General features: G+C 41.8%; 1 protein-coding gene across 2 annotated transcripts in view; it reads left to right on the top strand.

The window, feature by feature from the left end:
* Positions 1-1,315: 1,315 nt before the first annotated feature.
* Positions 1,316-21,211, top strand: part of nr5a2 (nuclear receptor subfamily 5, group A, member 2) — a 68,874-nt gene continuing 48,978 nt past the window's right edge. Inside the window, exons 1-5 of one of the 2 annotated variants that reach the window (XM_051947524.1) lie at positions 1,316-1,744; positions 1,829-1,960; positions 5,099-5,217; positions 8,738-8,879; positions 16,527-17,236. In XM_051947524.1, the coding sequence (XP_051803484.1) occupies positions 1,879-1,960; positions 5,099-5,217; positions 8,738-8,879; positions 16,527-17,236 (1,053 nt within the window). In that variant the 5' untranslated portion in view covers positions 1,316-1,744; positions 1,829-1,878. Of the gene's footprint in view, positions 1,961-5,098; positions 5,218-8,737; positions 8,880-16,526; positions 17,237-21,211 lie in introns of both variants that reach the window. The other variant, XM_051947523.1, reaches the window with a different exon arrangement.

Raw genomic sequence — 21,211 nt, 5'->3', positions numbered from 1 at the left:
TAAATAATTGGGCTGTATTTGTCCTGCTTTGAATAAAGGTTTATCAGATTAGGATGGCACCCAAAAGTCAAAAAGTGCTTCCTTTTCCAGACATAACTGGATTCTTAAATATTTCACCTTTATATCAAATTTAGTTCATAATAAGAATAAAAAAGAAAGAGTGAAGTTCATTGGGCCTCCTTTATTGTTCTTAATTTGGTGTTTTCCCTACAGCATTGCTCTAATATCATTATTTTACAAGACATATCAAAAAACTGTGCGACCCCTCAGGTGTGTCTGCTGACTTTTCCCTGCCCCCTCTTTCACTGAGAGCTGAATAAGGTGTGTTTGTCTGTGTTGTACCCTGTGGAAACATAAAGGGACGTGGCAGTCTTCTTCATTTTTCGTCTTTGTGCATTTAATTTGGACAATTAAAATAGCTGGAGTCTGACGTCATATCACTAATTGATCCCTGCTCAGCCAATTACGGGTAATAATTCAGAAGCACAGGTATAATTTATTGCATAAGGGGGGCGATTTGATCCGAAAATAAAGGCCGTTTAAAGCCTAAGGCCGGCGGTGCTCACGTTTTACACAAAAGCGAACAAACAAACCCAACAGCTACAAATGATGCGCAGCTTGTATTACATTTTTGGTAATTTACATGGGCCTTATGGAGAATTTACTGCGTCCTTCACCTGCAGTGTGAGAAAGAAAGAAAGAAAGAAAGAAAGAAAGAAAGAAAGAAAGAAAGAAAGAAAGAAAGAAAGAAAGAAAGAACGTTGTGTTTTGTTTCATTGTATTTCATGATTAAATTTTAATTGAGCTGTAGATCCTTTAGATTGGCACTAAGGGCAGACAACTCAAAACCAAAATTGATTATTGCCTTAGTTAAATTACACGGCAAATTATATGCAACATAAATATAAGGATAAGCGGTTTAATCAAAAAACTTTAGCTTGTGCAAGCATGAGTACCGCTGCGCATATGTGCTGCAATACGTTCCTGTTGAACTCCCTCCAGTCCACATACCTTGCGCTTTGGCTTTGCGCTCCGTGCGCTCGCAGGGACTCTGCTCTCATATGCAGTTGCATCACCTCTCTTGATTTCCCTGTTCTTCCCTGCGCTTTTAAAGTCCATCATTAACGGGATTAAACAGCTGAGATTTTACAGAGATGGAAGTGGAGGGTTTGAGGCGATGTTTGCCGGTCTGTTCGCCTGATTGGACCGGGGAAAGATGATGTCAGACGACCGCATGCGCCCCGGATTGGAGAGAGCGGAGTAAACAAAGCCGCGAGGAGGAGGAGGAGAGGTCTCCACATCTCCAGACAGTCCGACCGACACACCGAATCCGACTTTACGCGCAGAAGAGGGCGGCCCCGGCGGCGCGTGCTTGTCTGCTCAAGGCTAAAAGTTTCACTGACAGTCTCACGTTAACGGGTGACGCGCTTTAAAGACTTTTGGAAAAGATAAAGAGGAAACTTACCACCGTCTTTTAATCCGGACGCTGAGCGGTTCTTTCCTTACAGAGTGATTCCCTCAACTCAGCGCGCTCCCAGGTGCTGAAGGAATCATTCTTTTTGTGCTCTGCGTTAATTCTCACCTTTTTTAACGCGCGAATGCAATTAGAAAAAGCCAATTAGTGAAGTTGAACCAGCCTACACATCGGCTATGCAGCCCGGCCGTTTGGAGAAAATAGATTAAAGCAGGCTTTATCTTGCGAGCATGGTCCGATAACCGGAAGACACAGAGTGACAGAGATAAAGTAAGAGACAGAGAAGTAAAATACATTTCTGGACACTTCGAAGTGTTTCTTTTTTTCTTGCGAAAGTCTGCCTCTCACGTCCAGGTGTCCCGCCGAGCGGTGCGGAGTCTCCAGCTCAGGCCGGCAGTGCTGACATGCTGCCCAAAGTCGAGACTGAATCCCTGGGACTCTCTCGATCGTATGGGGAACAGGGGCACATGCCAAGGAACATGCAAGGTAAGAAGTGTCATTCATTTGAATTTCTCTAAAAGGAACATTTCAGATTCCTAAGCTGCCACTTTAGTGACTTTACGCAGCGTTATCGGGGGCTGGAAGTCAGTGCGAACTCACGAAAACTTCGCTACAAGCTCATGTTCGCTGCGTTTTTGCGCACAGTTTGAACCAGTAACTGTCACTTCAGGCTAATCTTATATGATAGACATGATAAATGATCGCACATATTCCTAGAAGGTCATTAGAATTGTTAGACATTATTTTTTAAATGTATCCTCTGTGGTCTTCAATAACATTCTCCAGTGCTGTCTCCTAACCTTTACTCTGCTATAATGATTTAAAAGTATGTATTTAGATTGGACTCGGACACACTTTTCTCAGGTTTGGCCAGCCATCAAACAATTATTATACCCAGCTGTCAGTCATGCTGTGAGTATGCTGGCGCCCGATGCGTAAAAACCGAGAGAGGGAGAGCAGTGGAGCTGTGTGTATTTGACTTTTTAACTCAATGGTTTCAAAGCGAGCCACCTGACTTCGTCTCAGCAGAACGTGCAGAATTTACCTGAATATAAAATTGGAAAAGGAAGGAGTTGCAGCCAATTGATGAGGAAAAACACAGATCTGATTAAGTCGCTCCCAAAATATTTGACCCCAGCCGAGTAAACTTGAACCTATAAAGCCCGTTAATGCTGGTCTACTTTACACTTTGTAGACGTTGTAACAAGAAAATAACTGTGGCGCAAATCGAAACTAATTCATATTTTGTTATGTTTGTAACAAATGTGCGGTTTGTTAAATAGTCACTGTAAATGCATTAAAAGGCCAAGTTAAATTAAATTAAAAGCAGCACCAGATATCGCTTTTTTGTTATGCAGTGGTGTGTATTTTATTCTCAGTTTATTTTTTTCACATCACACTGACAGTGTTAAAAAAAATCCAGGACTTTTGGACCTTTAAATCTGCACAATTAAGTTTATGATTTTCAAAAAAAATTGCAGCTTTGATTGAAAACAAATTTGAAGCCATTTTCACCGTATTCAGAATTATTCAAATTCCCTCCGGCACACATTCGAATGTTTTATTTTTCTTGATCTCCTCCTTTAAAGTAGATGACACGTGAAGCAGCATTTTTTTTAAGAAGATCGGACTCTTTTGCCAAGATAAACTCACGTAACCCCCCTCGTTCGGCGCATGTCATTCCACAGCAATATAACCGGGCAATCAATTAGCCCGGTGCTGCTTTATGAGACGTTGATAACACACACTCACTCAAGTCGAGGAGTGGCTTGTTAGGGAGCCCGTTATCTACTTTTGCACACCGCTTAAAACAAGGTAGCTCCGAGGGATTCTCCTGGAATCATAAATGTGCCTTTATTTTCATTTTATTTTTTGTATTATTATTTTGGAAATTGCATGAGCAAAGGGGACAGAAGGTGAGACACCGGTGCGTTTTGGCATCTTTCTGCACATATACGCACCGAGTGTGCGCACCTGCGACTGTCACTGGAGCAGGCTGCAGGAGCTGCGCACCTAAAATGAATTTACGCATACCTTTGCGTTCAAAAAAAGGTTGTTTTTGCAGTTTAGACTTCCTTAATATGTGAAACTGAAAGTGTTGGCGTAATAAAACGCAGCAGCAGCGTGCAGATGAGATCAATCCAAGCTGGAAAATACTTGAAAAATTACGAATTTTACTCACAAGCTGCGTTATGGTGCTAAATTATTATCAATTTGCCACGATTGTGTGTACTCCATAATTGCAACCAAAGCCTCGATAACGTTTCTTTCCTTTATTCAAATATGATCAGATCTACTGCTTTCGTTCGTGGTGCAAACTAGGCCCCAGAAAATCATCTCCTTTTTTTTTTGCGCTTTGCAGCAGAAGAAAGCTCGGAAATGGATGTGAGCTTTGAGCTACTGTGGAGAGAAAGAAAGAAAAAAATAAGCCAGCAGCTTGGTGAAACTTGTTGCTCCAGCAGGAACAGGCAGCAGCAGCGGATCCCAGCAGAGCAAACGGCGTTAACAAACTCGAAATCAGGTCTAATTAAAAAGGTCTCTGCGAGCAGATGAGTGGATTTAGAAGTGGAGCAGCAACACATGAAGGCCAATGGAAGGCGTCTATAGTTGACCAAATATTTCCACTTTTACAGCCACATCCACTGAGGTTTTCCTGTTTTAATCCTGGCTGCTTTTTTTATGATTAGAACCATAAATGCTTTTGTAACTGTTGTAAATGTCAGCCTGACTGTTTGCTCAGCGCTCACACACACTCTGATGCAAGAAAGCGCAGGGCGACTAGAGCACCTCCAGAATACCCCAATCGTTTCGAATATGGAGCCATAAATATGATTTTTTTTAAAAAAAGTAGTGAGAACATGTGCAATTTCAAGCATTTCTAAATCGATTTTTAAATCGCAATAATTTGTGAATTCTCCATCATTTACTCCTCAGTCAAAATAATGAGCGAAACTTTAGTACTTTTATAATTTCGTGTTTTTTTCCCTACTGCATCCAGATCGTCACATATAATGTTACAACCACTTTTTCATGAGTTAAAAATTATAAAAGAAACCAAATCTGGCCCACAGCATCGCGGCTGATTCTTCGAAAGGTGGAAAATAATGTTGGTTCAAGTTGGTTTTGGATGTTTTTCACCTCGCCTGCAGAGATAAGGGCTTCTCTGTGTGTCTTCATTTGTCTGTGGGCGGTAACATTTTCTCCTCCAATCCTTAAGTCTAATATCTCTCCATTTCCCCCCAGCGATTTCACGACTTAGACGCATGCATATTTATGAGGCTCACTTTCATGAGCGCCTTTATATATATATTTATATATTTATATAATATTATTATTATTTTTGGCTCCTGTCTGCAACGAATAGAGAAGAGAAGAAGGACCAGTGACGGGGAGAAATAAATGGTTTCGTCCTTTCAACTCACTCCAAAAATATTCAGCAGCTTTTTACTCATCCTCAAATGAAACCTCTAAAAGTCTAAGAGAACCTTAAAAAAAGAAACTCTCACTCAGTGGCGACGCGTGGTTCCCAGTGGTTCTTCTGAATGGATGAAAGCGGGCTTTTGGGAAAGAGATTCCTCAGCGCTGAAATAGACTTCTCTGTGTGTGTCCGTGTGTGTCCCGCAGCACCCCAGTTAAAAATGATGGACTACTCCTATGACGAAGACCTGGACGAGATGTGCCCCGTGTGCGGAGACAAGGTTTCTGGGTATCACTATGGACTGCTGACCTGCGAGAGCTGCAAGGTGGGAAATGATACTGCAATAATACCCGAGTAGGGACGACAAAAAGTGTGTGTGGAATTGTGTGCTTGTGATTTTTACATATCTGCTTTAAAATACTGAAATAGCCTCTTGTCTTTGGTAGTGTGGTCTTAGTTAGATGTAGATATAATTGTTTGCTCCTGTGGTGCATCAACTGGTGTCTGCATGATGCTTTTGCTTTGTGGTGATGCAAGTGTGTTTGTAGTGTCAGTTTAGTGGTGAATTTAATGTCTTTTATGATATTACGCTTCCTTTGGTATCCGTTGTTTCCTTGAATATTACTAGAACTTCAGCTATTTCCCACTGCATTGTGGCGCTGGCATTTTCTTCTCCACAACTCTTCAACTTCACTACACAGCTCTCTCTGGGCATTTTTGCATGCAAGGCATTTAGTTCCACGTTCTTTTATCAAGAGTGACTTGCAACAAGTGTAGCAGTAGAGTGAAATTTTCAGCCCCTCGCCCTTCACGTTACAGGAAAACTAACAGCACAGAGGCCGAGGGTCAAATATCGTTGTGACAGTTGATCTAACAAACTCTTCCTGTGAGTGTCAGAGGATTTTATAGAAAAAGAAAAAAAAAAGGAGTGGAATGGCTTGGAAAAGAAACAGGAGCTCAAAAGCATGCAAAAGGGTTCTGCTTTTTTGTAATTTCTGCAACCACCGGACGTGCAGCAAAAGTACACAGTGGTGATATTTGTACAAGCTGGCGTCCTGCTGTGTGCAGCTCTCATCACAAGTTCATTAGGAGCTCGGCAGCATTGCCTGCTAGCAAAATGTTTCCATACGCAGGTTATTAATGAGGCAAAACAGCTTCATTGGAGCTCAGTCAACAAGGTATTTGTCCCCTTTTGTTGCTTTCCGCTGCACTTCTCAACACAGAGCTAACAGGCATTTCCCAAGTTTTTTTATTTAGTTTGGTAAAGCTGTCAGCACAAAATTAAGCGAAGACAAATGCCTCTGTGTTAACACTGTTCAGTCTAAAATTGCAGCTCGCAGTATTGATGCGGCGGTGCACATTTCTTGCCTATGTGGTCATTATTCAAAGCAGATGTTATAGATTTTATCCCATATCATGACCTTGAGATGCTAAACATTTGCTTGAAGGGAGACGTCAGTGGCATCTCTGCTGCTTTCCTGCCTCAACGCAAGGCCCGTGTTCAAGAGCCAAATCCACACATTTCCCAGTGCAGTTCAACGCACTGGTGTTGTGCATGCAAGATGTAGATGAAGAGGTCCTTTATAAAGTGCTGTATATCCTTGTTGAAACATTAATATTATTGATAATTACCTGAAGCTTGTCATTGATTTTCTCTAAAATCGCAGGCAGTCTGTTTCAATTAAAGTGTGATCATGAGGGCTGGACTGAGACCAGTCTGTTGGCATGTTACAGGTTCATTCTGACATTGAATATAGGCTATTAGCCAGGTAATGCAATTCATCTCCAGTGTGCTGGAGGTTTCTCCAAAGCTACACTGCATAAAAACAGCAATTTTATTTGCAGTTTTCTATTAAAATGAAGCAGTTGTTATTGGGTGCTCACAGGACAGAACAGAAGATTCACGTTTTCCAATTTTGTATTATCTTCTGGTGAGTTTTTGTATTGGACAGAATCCTCATCTTGTCAGTCCCCTAAAATGCAGCTGTGATTGGGCACGGTCAACGCCAAATTCGTATTTGTGGAGCTTTGGTTTGGTTGATGGTGTTTTGCTGAGGAACATTCAGACTCACATGCAGAGAAAAACAGCAGCAAAGACTCCTTCCCCCTCTTACTTCCACTCGCATTTGGACTCTGCAAATGTACATACAAACCCATACACATGCACACACACATCCCCCTCTATTCGTGCACACAGGCAGTTTTAGTTCATACACAGAAGCCCACATAAAGTAAACACGGTACCACATCATACCTGTTGGAATAACAACAAGGAGCTGGAACGGGCTACGTGGTCCGACAGCTGCTTTTTGGTAGAAATGAGCTGAGAGAGAAAAGGTAGAATAACGTTAAAATGCCACAAAACGAATAGTAAAAATGACTAGTAAGAAGGTCAAAGGTCAGACCGGGTGCACAGTGGACATATCAAAATACACTCACGATCTGCAGAAAGTAAATGAAAGAAAAATATGTACCAAGTGAGCTGCGATGCAAGGGACATGAGCAAGTAACAGAGGTGCAAGAAACAGAGATCAGAGGGGATAAAGGGATAGCGTGAAAGATATTTTTCCTTTGGTCGGTTTTGGCACACAGTAAAAGCCATCTCCTGGCTGCAGTTTTGTGCAGAGAGTGTATTTCAACGTAAACATTGTCGATACTTTGCAGATTACAACTACAGATTAGTTTGAAGATTTCTGATTTCATGTTAACTGGTATGCCAAGTTGTATAATTTTGTAAAGAGATACAAATGTTGCTTGAAACAATCGCATCAGAATGAGTCTGTTCACCTCTGGGTTGAACTGCAACTCAAACAACAGCTTTCCAGTAAGACGTTGTCCACCTTATCTCCAGATGTCATATTGTGTGTATTTATTTAAAGCATGTTAGAATCCAGTTTGGTTCAGATATTTATAGCACGGGGCATGTGCTAAATGGAAAATTGGAGAGAAAGTTCTCTCTGAAGCATGGATTTTTTGGCACTGAGAAGTCGATAATCCAAAACCGAGTGCAGTGTTTTTTTTTTTGGTTTTTCTTTTTGACAGATCAGGCAATGCAGATTGTCAATTAAATTTGTGTTTGGTGAGATATTGACAGCAGCACGTTCTTTTTTATTTTTATTTTATTTTAAAGACCAGGTTTAAGGATTCTCCTCCTAGGTTATGGATCTAGAATACGTTAATACCATCCTCCCTTCGTTTGATTTTCACTGCTGCTGCCGATAATAAATTCCATGTTGCAGGTATGAATCTCTGTAATCCCGGAACTGTGAATTATGGATATAATTTATTGGATTTTATGGACTCCTACGCTCACATTTTTCAATAATTAAGTAGAGAGTTGAAAAGATGCTTGAAAAGAGTCTTTACATGAACAGAGAATATTGAGAATAGTAATGCAATTTTGACAGGAGCCAAATTAGAATTTCTGCCCTTTCAAATGCAGTGAAAAGGTGAGTAATGTGGTGAATGTGAGTAAAACAGGTATGTGGAGAATTAATGTTTTTGTTAAAAAAAAATCACTTTAGAAACAAGTTCGTTAATCAAGAAACACTCAAATACTCAGTTTTCAGCATCATTATAAAAGACACTTTTTAGAAAAACTGAAATATGTTTGATTTGTAAGACGAAAAAACTACGTCTTCATATTCTGCTTTATATTCTGCATCTGTATGCGTCCGTGAAGCATCATATCAATTGGAGTGTAGCTTTCAAAACTTCACTCAGTGTGTGTGTGTGTGTTTCCATTAAGCCTGTCCCTCTCCATCTGTCTGGGAGTGTGAATGGGCCAATTACCATCGCATTGCAGGGGTCAAGCGGGTTGACGTCTTAATTGGTTCTCTCCGCAGGGCTTCTTCAAGCGCACCGTCCAGAACAACAAGCGTTACACATGTATAGAGAACCAGAGCTGCCAGATTGACAAGACCCAGAGAAAGCGCTGCCCGTACTGCCGCTTCCAAAAGTGCCTCACCGTCGGCATGAAGCTAGAAGGTACAGGAACATGTTTGCATTTTTACACCTCAGGTGCTTGGTTCATGGGAGAATTACTGAAATGTTACCAATGTTTTGCTGCTGTGATTTGATTTATTAGCAACTTTAAAAAGACGCCATTGTGAGTAATAATGCAGAGTGGTGGTATGTTAAATTTGCAGGGGTTAAAAGTTTGGGATTCATCAAAAACACATAAAAAGGATAATGGTGATTAGGTGTTGTTTATAGGAGGGAAGGTTTTCATATTCAAACATGTGGCATTAATAATCAAGTGTGATTTCAATGCCTTGCTCAAAGGTTCTCAAACAGAGTAAAGTGATGTTATTGGTGCTGAATATCCCCACTAACCAGTGGTCTGTCAAAGGTGCCCAAGTAAAAGTAGTAATACAGCAACATATTTATATTTCATCGCATTAGAAAATGTCATTTAAGTAAAAATCTGAATTTCTAGCGAAGTATATTTATGGTTTCAAAAGTAAAGGTGCTTAAAATGCAGAAATGCATCATATATGAGTGATATGCTCATTTATTTTATATCTCTGGATTATTATTATTAAGACACTAATGCACAAGTACTTTCTTCATGTTGTACTTGTGTTTTATTACATATTCATATGTTTTGCATGTGAAATCCGTATCCCCAAAGTACCAGTAACTCCACCTGTAAAGTTAATGTAGCAGGTTAAAACGTACATATATTCATACTATAAACTATAAGGACCAACAAGAATAAAACACTCAGCTAAAGTAGCTGAAATATGTGCTTAAGTAAATGGTTCTTGTAGTTACAGTCCACCACTGCTGTCTGTTACAGGCAGTGGTGGAATTTCACTTTCACCACAAGTCTTTAAAAATTATATTTTACTCAGGGAGATGTTTTTTTCTGTAGGATTCCATGAGTAGTTTACCACCGATCTTGTCTATTCTGGGGTTTTTATAGTAAACACCACTACACTAACATATGATCTAGATCCTACGGTACACATCTGCAGGAGTGGAAAAGCACATCCAGCCAGTGTTATTGCAATCTGTGTGCTGGATCATATATTTTTCAAGATATGATGCCTGTTTGCAATTACTGTTCCTGAAGTTGTGGAGGAAAAAATTATAACATGGAGCAGCTAAAATTGGAGATCGACTGCTTCTGGACTTCCACAGAGGTGTTTTAAAAACCTCGACCAAAGTTCTTATGAAACTAGTCTTTTTCCATTAATTCACAACTGAACAGACCTAATCATTACGCATTGACTGCATTTTTTTTTTTTTTTTAGGAAACTTAGAGTGAAAATATTCTTCCATGATCAGTTTGCATGTAGATAGGTTTGTCCCAAATTGAGGCAAAGACAAAAAGAGTTTTAACACTATGTATGAAATCAGAAGCTTATATTTGTTTAAATATAATATCTAAACCTTTCATTTCCTCCAATGTGTTGAAACGCAGCATTGCTTATTAGTATTAGAGATGGGCTCAGGGGGAGTTGGGGGTGTATCTGGTAGCCGTTGTGCACTTAAACATGCCAGACAAAGTAATAGATAAAATATTAGACTTGGCGGCAGGGCGAGAATGGTAATGATGATACTTTTGGCCGGCCATTTCGAGGGCGCCTTGTTTAATTTGAACACGGCTCAGAAGTTTATTCAAATGTGGCTTTTCAGAGGTGACAGGACGGCAGGGCAAGACACATTTTTTTTGCTGCTTAAAGATAATATTTTAATTCACCAAATTGCTCCACACATTAGTTCACAGGTTTTATTCTAAAATCGACAATTTTAAAGTGACTAGTGAGGCCTGAAGCCCACCTCTCAGTTGCACGTAAAAGGATTTTAAAAAGTTATAGTGTTACCCTTGAATAAAATCTGTGAATTCTTTTACTTCATATTATCTCAGTCGAATATTGAGACAAAATATCTCACACATTTGTAATTTAGGCCAAATTAAAAATCCCAAGACCCCAGAAATGATCACATACAACTGAGAAAAGTTAATATGTTAAAGAAATACGACCCTTGGAGGACGAAAGTAAAACAAAGACAGCCTAACTAAAATCTTTCCGGAGGCTTCTCCCTTTACCTGCCATGTGCGGTTTAATTAATTGCTGTTAATTGTGAATGGCCGCTGGGCAGAGTGTCCCGGCCTGTCATTTTCAAGCTGACACGGGTGGGGAGGGGGGTTAGCGTTTGATTTGTTTTGCTGGCGGTAACTTTCAGCTCGGGGGCAAGACGGGCCCTGCAGCACTCTGTCAGGGGCCAGAAGCTCCAGTGGGCGACTCCTGCCACAACCAGTAAAGACCTCCCATACAGAAAGGCTGACACCCCTCACCACACACACACAGTATGCACACACACACACACACACATACAGCTCTCCCTGGTAAACACATCCATATATTCATGAGAAGCCCCAAAAAAAAGGTGTTCAGAAGGCCACAGGCAAGAGGGAGAAGCTGTCATTTTATCTAAAAACAAAAAAGTGTGTACAATAGCGGCGAAAGAGAAAAAGGAGGTTTGGGGTCATGCACTTTGTTAGTGCAATCTTTTCATTCCATAAAACAGCAGCTTGCAGCAATATGTGATTTCAGTGTATCAGGTGGCAAGCAAATGTGAGGAGAACTTGAAAGCTGGCTTTAACTACATTTTTTTTGCCTGTATTTTTGGGATGTTTGCTTTTGCCTTTCTGGTGTTGTTCAATGTCCCTCTTGTTTGTTGATAAGTGTGCCAGCCAATGAGACAGTCTGTGCGGACTTTTCAGTTTGCTGTGAGGGAGGTAGCAGGAAAAGAAGCCTCTGTGTGGCTTTATGTGTGGGTTTTTGGTTTGGTTTCAAAGCTGAAAGAAGGCAGAGAAATGAGGTGAAATGGCAGATAGGCACACACGAGAGTCGCACAAACGGTGTTGTGACATGTTTATCACTTTATCCCCGCACGATGAGATCAGTCGCAGTATCTTGACCTGATAACAAAGCGAAAAACTGCAGAACCTCAACGCTGCCAGACGTAGCACAAAGAAGTTAAACGCAGCAGCAGCATATCATATTCTCCTCTGCCTGCTACTGCCACAGGATAAATGATTTACCTCTGACCCAGTGTGTTCACATTGAAAACGGTTTCGAAAAACTCATTTTCCTGTAAAAATGAGGAAAAGCCAAGCAGAGGCTAAGAAAAATAAGCACTGGTTCAATCTGACAAATAACACGTTTCATCTGAAATTACCTGACTGCATACCAGCAGTTCCTAACATTTCTCAATCAAATTTGTGTTTTAATATAAAATTACTAAAGTGAAATTTACTTTTGCCTTTAAAAAGCTGTTAATTTATCAGTCGCTTTCAGGGGTAGGTAGTTCATTGTGTCACGCATTTTCAAAGGAAAAGAAGCACAACTCACACATGCACACATTGACTCATTTAACCACTCAAACGCGCACACATGCCACCGTGCTGCAAAAAGCACTCGATCCTCAGTATGTTACACAGCGCCTCTGCCAGCGTTGACTCATTGAGGAAAAGGAAAAAAAGATTTCATCCATTAGAACGTCATTCAGTAAAGCTGATGAAGCGTGCCGTATCTGAACAGCTCCCACTGGCATGGTTTTCTTTTCTGCTCGCTAATAGTTGCCTTGCATCATATGCTTCACTGAGCTGCCTAATATTTCCTTCACCAGCGTATCATCTTAAAGATGGAGCATAGCAGTGGTATTTGTTATGGTGTGAATTTGAATACACTTTGGCTCCACTGTGTACTATTAAAAGAAACAGAAGGCACAAGAGGTCTTAAAAATAGCTACTGAAAACTAAAGATGATGTCACAACAGACACAAAGAACAATATACAATTTCTCGTCTTCCACTAATGAAATGCTGATTAATTTGCTCACCTGCTTGGATAATATTATGTGTCTTTAGCAACAAGAACAGTCTCGTTATAAACCTGGCAAGAAAATGTATGAACTTTTTTTGGACTTGTTGCACTCACAACATTAGAAAAGACTCTGAAAGCCTTCTAAAAGCATTTTAACCTTTTTTATTCACAATTAATGCACCATCCAATTCATTAATTACAAAAAATACAAATTTCCATTCTGCTGAAATTAGCACCACCAGCTGAGTGTTTGTATATTCCTTTCTGCATCTTGTCTCCCTCCACTTTTTATTTCCTCCCTGTCTCCATCTTTCTCGCTCTGATTTGTCTTCCATCAGCCTCCCAGTACCTGTGCTGGGAGCCAGGGAGCTGTCCCATTACTTATGCATAGGTATCATAGGTATTCATGTGTGTGCATGGGATAGGGCGCATCCAGAGCAGGGGCTAGGGCCCCGACATGACAAACAGGGTGTCAGCAAGGCTCCGCGGGACCCATTAATATGCCGGCAGCCGACAGGGATCCTCACCTACGCACGCTTAATATTCCTGTATATTAAACAACCATAAATCAGAGGATATAAGCACTGAGGGCTGTGTGTGCGTCTGTGTGAGTGGGTGTGATGCGTTCGAGTGTGTTAGAGGCTACGTGTAGAGCAGTTGTGTGTGCTATAAAGATGCAGTGTGTGTGTGTGTAGTTGTTTGTGTTGGTACATGTTTGAGATGTACAGGGCTTTACTGGATACGTTTGGGGGATGAGGAACAGGGTTTTGGTTGGGTCAGTCTAGGAATTTATGGATGGTATGTGCCCAAGTTTGTGTATTTGTGCGAACGGGCTCACAGATATTAAGAAAGGGGAGTGTAAGACAGCATCTTTCTGTTTTAGTCTGGCTTTAGCCCCAAAACCTCACTGCTAGCCCACAATATCCTCAGCTCAGCTCCTTTCCATACTAATAGAATAAAGTTTGAATGGATAAAAAGAAGTTCCTGATGACGCTTCCTCTTCATATATTTGATTTCTTTTCAGATCTTTCTTGTGTTTTTTCAGTTCACAGTTTTACAGTTTCTTTTTGCTTCTGCCTTTGTTTCAATCTAAGTGTTCATCGCTGCACTTTCCAAACAGCTCCTGCCAATCAAACTTTGTGTGCGGCATTATTCTCCTTTTTTTCCTGTATTTATATTTCTTGTATTTTCTGTTGATGAATCTCTGTAGGTGGCTGTCATCAACTTGCTAATCACAGGCATCAAAACACCGCGTTTCTTGGCACCACAGAAAACCACCACCAGTGACTTTAGGTTTGGAACAGACACCCTGGAAGCTTTTCTGAAAAGAAATTCAATTACTGCAGAGTTTTAATGATGGGAGTAATTGCAAACTTCTCTTTTTGAGCAGTAAACCTAAGCTGTCTTGCTTTTTTCTTCCCATTTTGACATATTTCTAAACTTCTAAAGTTACAGGATCATACGATTTCTTTTCTCATCATAAGCTCAATTTCCAAAGCGTCCAACCCATTAATATCTCTCCACCTCAGTCAACCATTCATTCTCTCCCCCAATTCACAGGCATGCACTGTCCTCCTCCCCTCTCCCCCTCCCCCTTTCTATATTAATCTGTGTTACATGAATGCAAATCACCTTGTTTAATTAGAGACAAAGAATCTGTGCGTATGTGTGTGTGTGTGTGTCTGTGTGTGTGGTGGGAAGGCCTGCACCCCCCCATCCTGATATTCATGATATGATGTGGGTCCCTGGGTCCGAGGCAGGCAAGAAAGGCAGTCAGGGCCTAATTTTGTTTTCCCAGTAGGGCCAACTATTAGTTTCTCAGCTCATTAATTACGCTGTTGTGGAGAATCATTAATAGTTAAAGTCGCCCTACAATAATGTATAATAGATACATTTGACGGGGCTCCTGATTTCTTCTTTTTTTCCCCCTTTTTGATCTGTGATCAATTTTTTAGCGGTCATGATAATCCCTGAGCCTGGGTGAATGGGCACTGCATGGAGCTGACCTCAAGCATGTTGGGAAATCCATGTGTATGTGTGTGTGTGTGTGTGTGTGTGTGTGTGTGTGTGTGTGTGTGTGTGTGTGTGTGTGTGTGTGTGTGTGTGTGTGTGTGTGTGTGTGTGTAACATCACTGTGTATAAATTACGTACCATTTAAGCCGTCAGGGGCTCTCCAAGGTGGTGGAGTGTCTGGCTCGCTCCCATGTCTCTCTCTCTCTCTCTGTGATCCGGACCGATGTGTGTGTGTGCGATGTTTCCCGTGTTAGCCGTTCTGTGGTTTTTGTGTGTTTGCTGTGTGTGAAATGGTGAGACAGTTGTGCAGGCGGGTGTGTATGTGCGTCTCCCATCTCGGCTCCTCTCGCTCAGATCAGTGACAGACACTTTTGGTGACGGAGGTCATTAAAATCGCTCCCAAGGCAGCTTGGCGTGTGTGTGTGTGTGTGTGTGTGTGTGTGTGTGTGTGTGTGTGTGTGTGTGTGTGTGTGTGTGTGTGTGTGCGTGTATGTCTTTGTGTGGGCGTCTGCCCATCTTTAGCCCCGAACTTCAATCCCCCACCACGCCTTCTCCACACCCCCTCTTCAATTTTCTTCCTCTGTTCTTTCATTCATCCGTCAAGACATCTCGAGTTGGAGTGGACCCAGGCTGACTCACTTATGTTATCTGACTATTCAGGGTGTATGAACAGGTCAAATGTATGTGCATTTATTAGCATGTTCAGTTAAAGATGGTAGACATGACTGACTACAATAAAACATGAGTCTATAATACTCTGGAATGTTGGTATTAGTGAGTGTTTTTCTGCTGCATACAGTCCCAGACGTCCTTTAGCTCGTTGCATGCTGGGCTCGGCGAGCCTCGTCAGAGTAAGAGGTAATTAAGTATGAATAATTAACACCAGTGCCCCCCAACTGAGAGACAGCAGAGCAGCTTCCCCATGGCAGCAGTCAGCCAGATCACACATGGTCCTCGTAGTCCACTGTGTGCCCAGTTTGTTCATTAGAAATACCAGCGGCACAGACTCGTTGTGATCCTCACCACAGGATCCTGCACTGAGGGGGGAGGGCAGGGGGCATCATGGGTATATTTGTTTCATCAGAAAAAGAACCCCAATTTACTTATTGTCAGGCTTTTTCAGAATTTTACAGAGGAAAAAGTTTCTGCTAATTGACGTTGACATTTTGAAAGCTTTTAGAGTATTTTAAAAATGTATTTTAGAAAATGGAGGGTAATTTTTTGGACTTTATACCAATTAAAAAAATGTGAGGAGCAGAGTTTGTGAGTGGTAGACCGAGACGGCCAGCTGCTCAATGATCATTCAGCAGATTTGTTCATGGAAGTTTTAGTTTTTGGTTAATGAGTAACGGTGCTATCTGTTAGATCTGCGGGGTTTAAGAGTCAACAGGTAAATGTCAAGTGTAATCACCACAGGAAAACCTTTGCCCCACATACAGGTTACAAATGAGGAGTTCTACTTTATAACACCATGTATGTGTTGTATGCATGCAGGGACAATCTTATACACTAGAATCTTGGGGATTTAGTCAGATTTTTTTTTTAGCTTATTTCTTCACCAATGTCAGTAGTTTCAGAGCAGGTTATGAAACTCCTGTTTGTATACTTGATGGATGTTTCATACTCGTGAATTAATTGTGACATTGCTCGACTTAACCATGAATGTCTGAAAAAAAAATTAATATTGGAAGTAAGAAGTAAATGTACAAGACAGAGCTTCACGTACTTTAGAGCTAATTCTGTCCTTTTCCTGTCTCCTTTTTCACCTATCTGCCTGTCAGCTGTGCGGGCGGACCGCATGCGTGGCGGTCGCAACAAGTTCGGCCCGATGTACAAACGTGACCGGGCCCTCAAACAGCAAAAGAAGGCGCTGATCCGAGCAAACGGCCTGAAGATTGAGGCCATGACCCAGGTGATGCAGGCCGTACCCACTGACCTCACAATCTCCTCCGCCATCCAGAACATCCACTCAGCAGCCTCCAAGGGCCTTCCACTGAGTCACCACGCCGGCCACCACGCCAGCCACCACCACCACCACCACCACCATCACGCCACCGCCCTGCCCCCCACAGACTACGATCGCAGCCCATTTGTCACTTCGCCAGTCAGCATGGCGATGCCGCCACACGCCGGCAGCCTGCAGGGCTACCAGGCGGCCTACGGACACTTCCAGGGCACACGCACCATCAAGTCTGAGTATCCAGACCCGTACACCAGCTCGCCAGAGTCCATCATGGGCTACGCCTATGTTGACGCCTACCAGTCAGGCTCGCCACCCAGCTTCCCCCACCTGATTGTAGAGCTGCTAAAGTGTGAACCGGACGAACCGCAGGTTCAGGCCAAGATCCTGGCATATCTACAGCAGGAGCAGGCCAGCCGAGGCAAACACGAGAAGCTCAACACCTTCGGTCTGATGTGCAAGATGGCCGACCAAACGCTCTTCTCCATTGTGGAGTGGGCGCGCAGCAGCATTTTCTTCCGAGAACTCAAGGTGGGTGTGCATGGTCTGTTCAAGTTGTGCTTTTGTATGAATGTGAAGAAGCGTTTATTTTCCCTATATTTCATTTTTAACAGCCAGTATTTTCATTGTTTTCATAGTTCGGGCCGTCATTCCTATCAGTTATGACAGCACACTACTTAAGCTTTAATTCTATTTGCAGTACGTCTACAGGCCTTTAATAAATTATCCTGCATTTTGTTCCAGTCGTGAATCTTTCACCATGTTGTCATCCATAATTGACAATACTTTACACAGCTCCTGAACATCATCTGGTCAATCCTTTATCTTCAGCAGACCTTTAATCTCCTTTTTTATGCTGTGGCTCAACACTAATACAGTGTGCATAAGGCTGAAGGGGTGGAGGGGGTGAGGCAGGGTCTGCTCAGAGCTGCCACCTCTGTCTGTCCCGCTGCCTGATCAAAATTCAGCAGCCATTTGTATTTACTCAGTGCATGACACATTTTTGCTATGGGTTTTGAAAACTTTGACTATGAGCTTCAGGCACATTTCATACTAACAGGGTTCTAGTCTGAGGCTTTTTGTGTGAACTGAATACCGTCCCCCTTGAAATATTCCTTAGATCTATTTGGGCACAAACTGTGATGATCAGAGATATTCTGACCATTTTATATAGAATAGCAACAAATTGCCTTTTACTTTTTAAATTTCAGATCTCTTTAACCTATTCATGATGTACATTCTTTTAGAGCATTTTCATTAGGCTTATGTGTCTGCCAAATCTGTTAAAACAAAAAATCAAACCATTAAACACTGTCCTTTGTGGCTGTTTATCACAGTCAATTCTAAATGACCAATGGTAACCGCCCACCGCTGCCTCACTGTAAAATGTGATAATTCCCGCTACTATTCATCATCGGAGCCCAAGGGAGAGTTTCTGGTGTGTGTTTGTATGCTCGCAGCTTTATTTGCTCTGAATGAAGGTTAATGTTCAGAGCGACATGAAAGGCATTTGATTAGTCTGTGCTTCACCTGTTTTCCTTCCCCTTGTCTGATTCCTTTTTCTGTTTGTTTCACTCCACATCACCAAAGGCTCAGCTGCATATTCATGGGCCGGGGCCTGTTGAAAAATCTCTTGCAAATATTTAATATTATTTTGCTTTCAAAGAGGGGGAAAATAACAAATGAAATAAATGTAATATTAAAAAACCGAGCCAATTACAACACACATAAGTGTCCTTGAAAAACACATGTTGACATTTAGCACGAGCCCTGTCCCCGCTATTGACATTTTTGAGATCCGTATTTGCATTCACCTCACATGCACGGTGCGCACACACACACACACACACACACACACACTCAGACACGCACACAAAGGCTCATTGTAGGGTGTGGCCACGGCTAATAATTGCGCGCGGTTTGCCCATTACCTTTGAATGATCATTTATGCTCCATTGTGAAGCCTCTCTATTTCTCACACCCTCATCCTAATTCAATTATCTCCCCCACTTGTGTTTGTCACTCCCTGATTTGCTGCTGAATGAGCTGTCATTATGTTTACCTAATGACTACCCATATTTCTGGAGCTTAATAGTAATTGAGCCGAGTGCCTGTTACAAAGGTAGAAAATGACCTGAGCTCAAAGCAGGAGAAACCTCTTCCTCTATCCCCATCCGTTCCAAAAAAAAAACCCTCCTGTGTCTGTGGTACAGGCCCCACTAGTTTTTGGGGAGGGAGATAATAGAACTTACCCCGCTTCCCCTGCTTTAAAAGAGTCATCTAAAACACAAGGGGGTTTGACAAATAATGTGCTAGCTGTGGTTCTGACAGTTTTTCCCACACACCCCATAGTTGTCTCTGCCTTGCTTGTTTCTCATTAGCAGCTACTGGGAGGACTGCTGAGCAAAGATTAGTGTCGGAGATGGTGAGCAAAATATGCAAAGCGTGAGATAGCCAAACTGATCAGCTGTCTTGATTGCCTGATGCTCATAATAAAAGCACGTTTTAAGGAATTTTACAGGTTTTTGATTTTGAAACAGTTTTTTTTTCTTAGCTGAGCTTACTGATTTTACCTGGGGAGTGTGTGATTTGTGCAGTGTGTAAAATGCTGTTATTCTGTTCTTGTGCTGCCTATTACGTGTTTCCTACCGTGCTGTATATCACTAAATTATGTAGAAAATCCGACCCAGGTCCTCTGCCATCCCCACTTTATCTCCCTGTGAGTTTTCCTTTGCGTGTTTGTTTTTGTCTCGGTGTGCTCATCCATGAAAATATGAATGATGATGATTTTATCTCCATAGATGCTAAAATGTATACTGGCACTTCAGATAAAACTACCTACCATAGAGAGCGTGTGTCTCAGTGTTTTACCTAGTTAGATCACTTCAATCTATGATGTTTTTTACATCCTTTTGACCTCCGACATCCCCGGCTAATATACATCTTAATGTCAGATGTGAGGTCGAGCCGGGGTCCAGTAAGACAGGAAGCGGGGCAGAATTAAAAGTTTGACACAGGAGTAGTGTGCCGCTGTAGGAAGTTATAAATACACTTTCATCTCACACACACACACACACACACACACACACACACACACACACACACACACACACACACACACACACACTTACCCACATTAAGACATAGACACCAGTCACACATAACACACAGCCCCTCTCACTATTATTAGCTCCGTAAGAACAAAAGAATTTCTCTGGTAGTGGAGCCAAGCTGGAAGGGTGTGTGCGAGGCGTCTGCCAAAAAAGTGTTTAAAGATTTAGTTTCCATAAGTTGGCCTCGGTCACGGGACTCATAAATATTTAGCCATTAGGAGAACCTTCTAAAGAGCACTCCCTATTCTTTTCCATTGCGGCACACTGCCTCGCTTTCTCCCCCTCATTCCCTCTGGGAATGAGGCATGACGTGAGGAACATTTATTTGTAACACCTTGTTGGGGTGGGCTCTCGTTGCCAACCTACCTCGGCTTTGATTGGTTTAACACATCGACAATTAGAGAAAGGCAAGTCTGGTGCGCTGGTTTTGAAATCAGCGAGAGAGAAAAAAGTGGCGCATGAGGGAAGGATTTTGGCACGGTTTGAGGGCACCATCACTTGTGGTTATTTTATGAAAATTTTAACGGACTTGAAGACAGGTGCATGTGCAAACGTGCAAGTGGTTGTGGGCTTATGTGCCTTTAGAAATCATTTTAATGTGTATGTGTGCTAAATCTATTCAGCTCTTAATGTTAGATTTTGAGCGTCTGTTTGCCAACATATTAATACTGTTAAAGATGCAGCTGTAGGTCTTTTTATTAATGTGTGTATTGATATTTTTTAATATTAAAGATTAGATTGTTGCTCGTGTGTACAAAACCTTGAGCCTTTGCTGAACGTCTTATAACTGCCAGTAATTTCCTCTTTAGAAATTGCAAGAGTTTTTTAGAATAGGTTGACGTCTGATGACTGTTCTTTTCTTCGTTACTGAAAGGTGCACATTTTGCAGATGGTAGTGTGTTTCAAGAAATGCTTCATAGGATCAGTGCATCTTTTTCATACAAATAGATGCAGCTGTATTTTTAGATGTATTTCAGCATGTATTTGAATTCAAATGTGTGGAGGCTCTTTCTGGTTTCTGCTACGTCTACAAAAGTATGTCAGTGTTTAATCCAATAAATAAGCACGTGCGTGTCAATTTAGAAGTGTATCCGAGTGTGTTCAAAGGGGGAGAAACAAATGTGTTTGTCTCTCAGTGACATTTGCTAGCATCGGGCTGGTGCTCTGCCACCCTCCCCTCCCTCGGCCTCCCCTGTCCTGCCTTGAACCCCTCCGACTGCCCGAGTGCCAACTGCAAGCCAGATAGATACAGTACGTGCATGGTAAAGCACAACTCTAGTAAAAGATGCATTTGGATTCTTTAAAGAGAGCTACTGGCAGTACTTGGTATTGAGTGTTTGCTTGGATTTAGTGTAGTAGCCTCAGTAAACTAGAAGTTAATGCAGCAGCAGGG

The sequence above is a fragment of the Acanthochromis polyacanthus genome, chromosome 4 (assembly GCF_021347895.1).
Source record: "Acanthochromis polyacanthus isolate Apoly-LR-REF ecotype Palm Island chromosome 4, KAUST_Apoly_ChrSc, whole genome shotgun sequence".
NCBI classification, from domain to species: Eukaryota; Metazoa; Chordata; class Actinopteri; family Pomacentridae; genus Acanthochromis; species Acanthochromis polyacanthus.
This window is presented reverse-complemented; position numbering and strand designations above follow the sequence as displayed.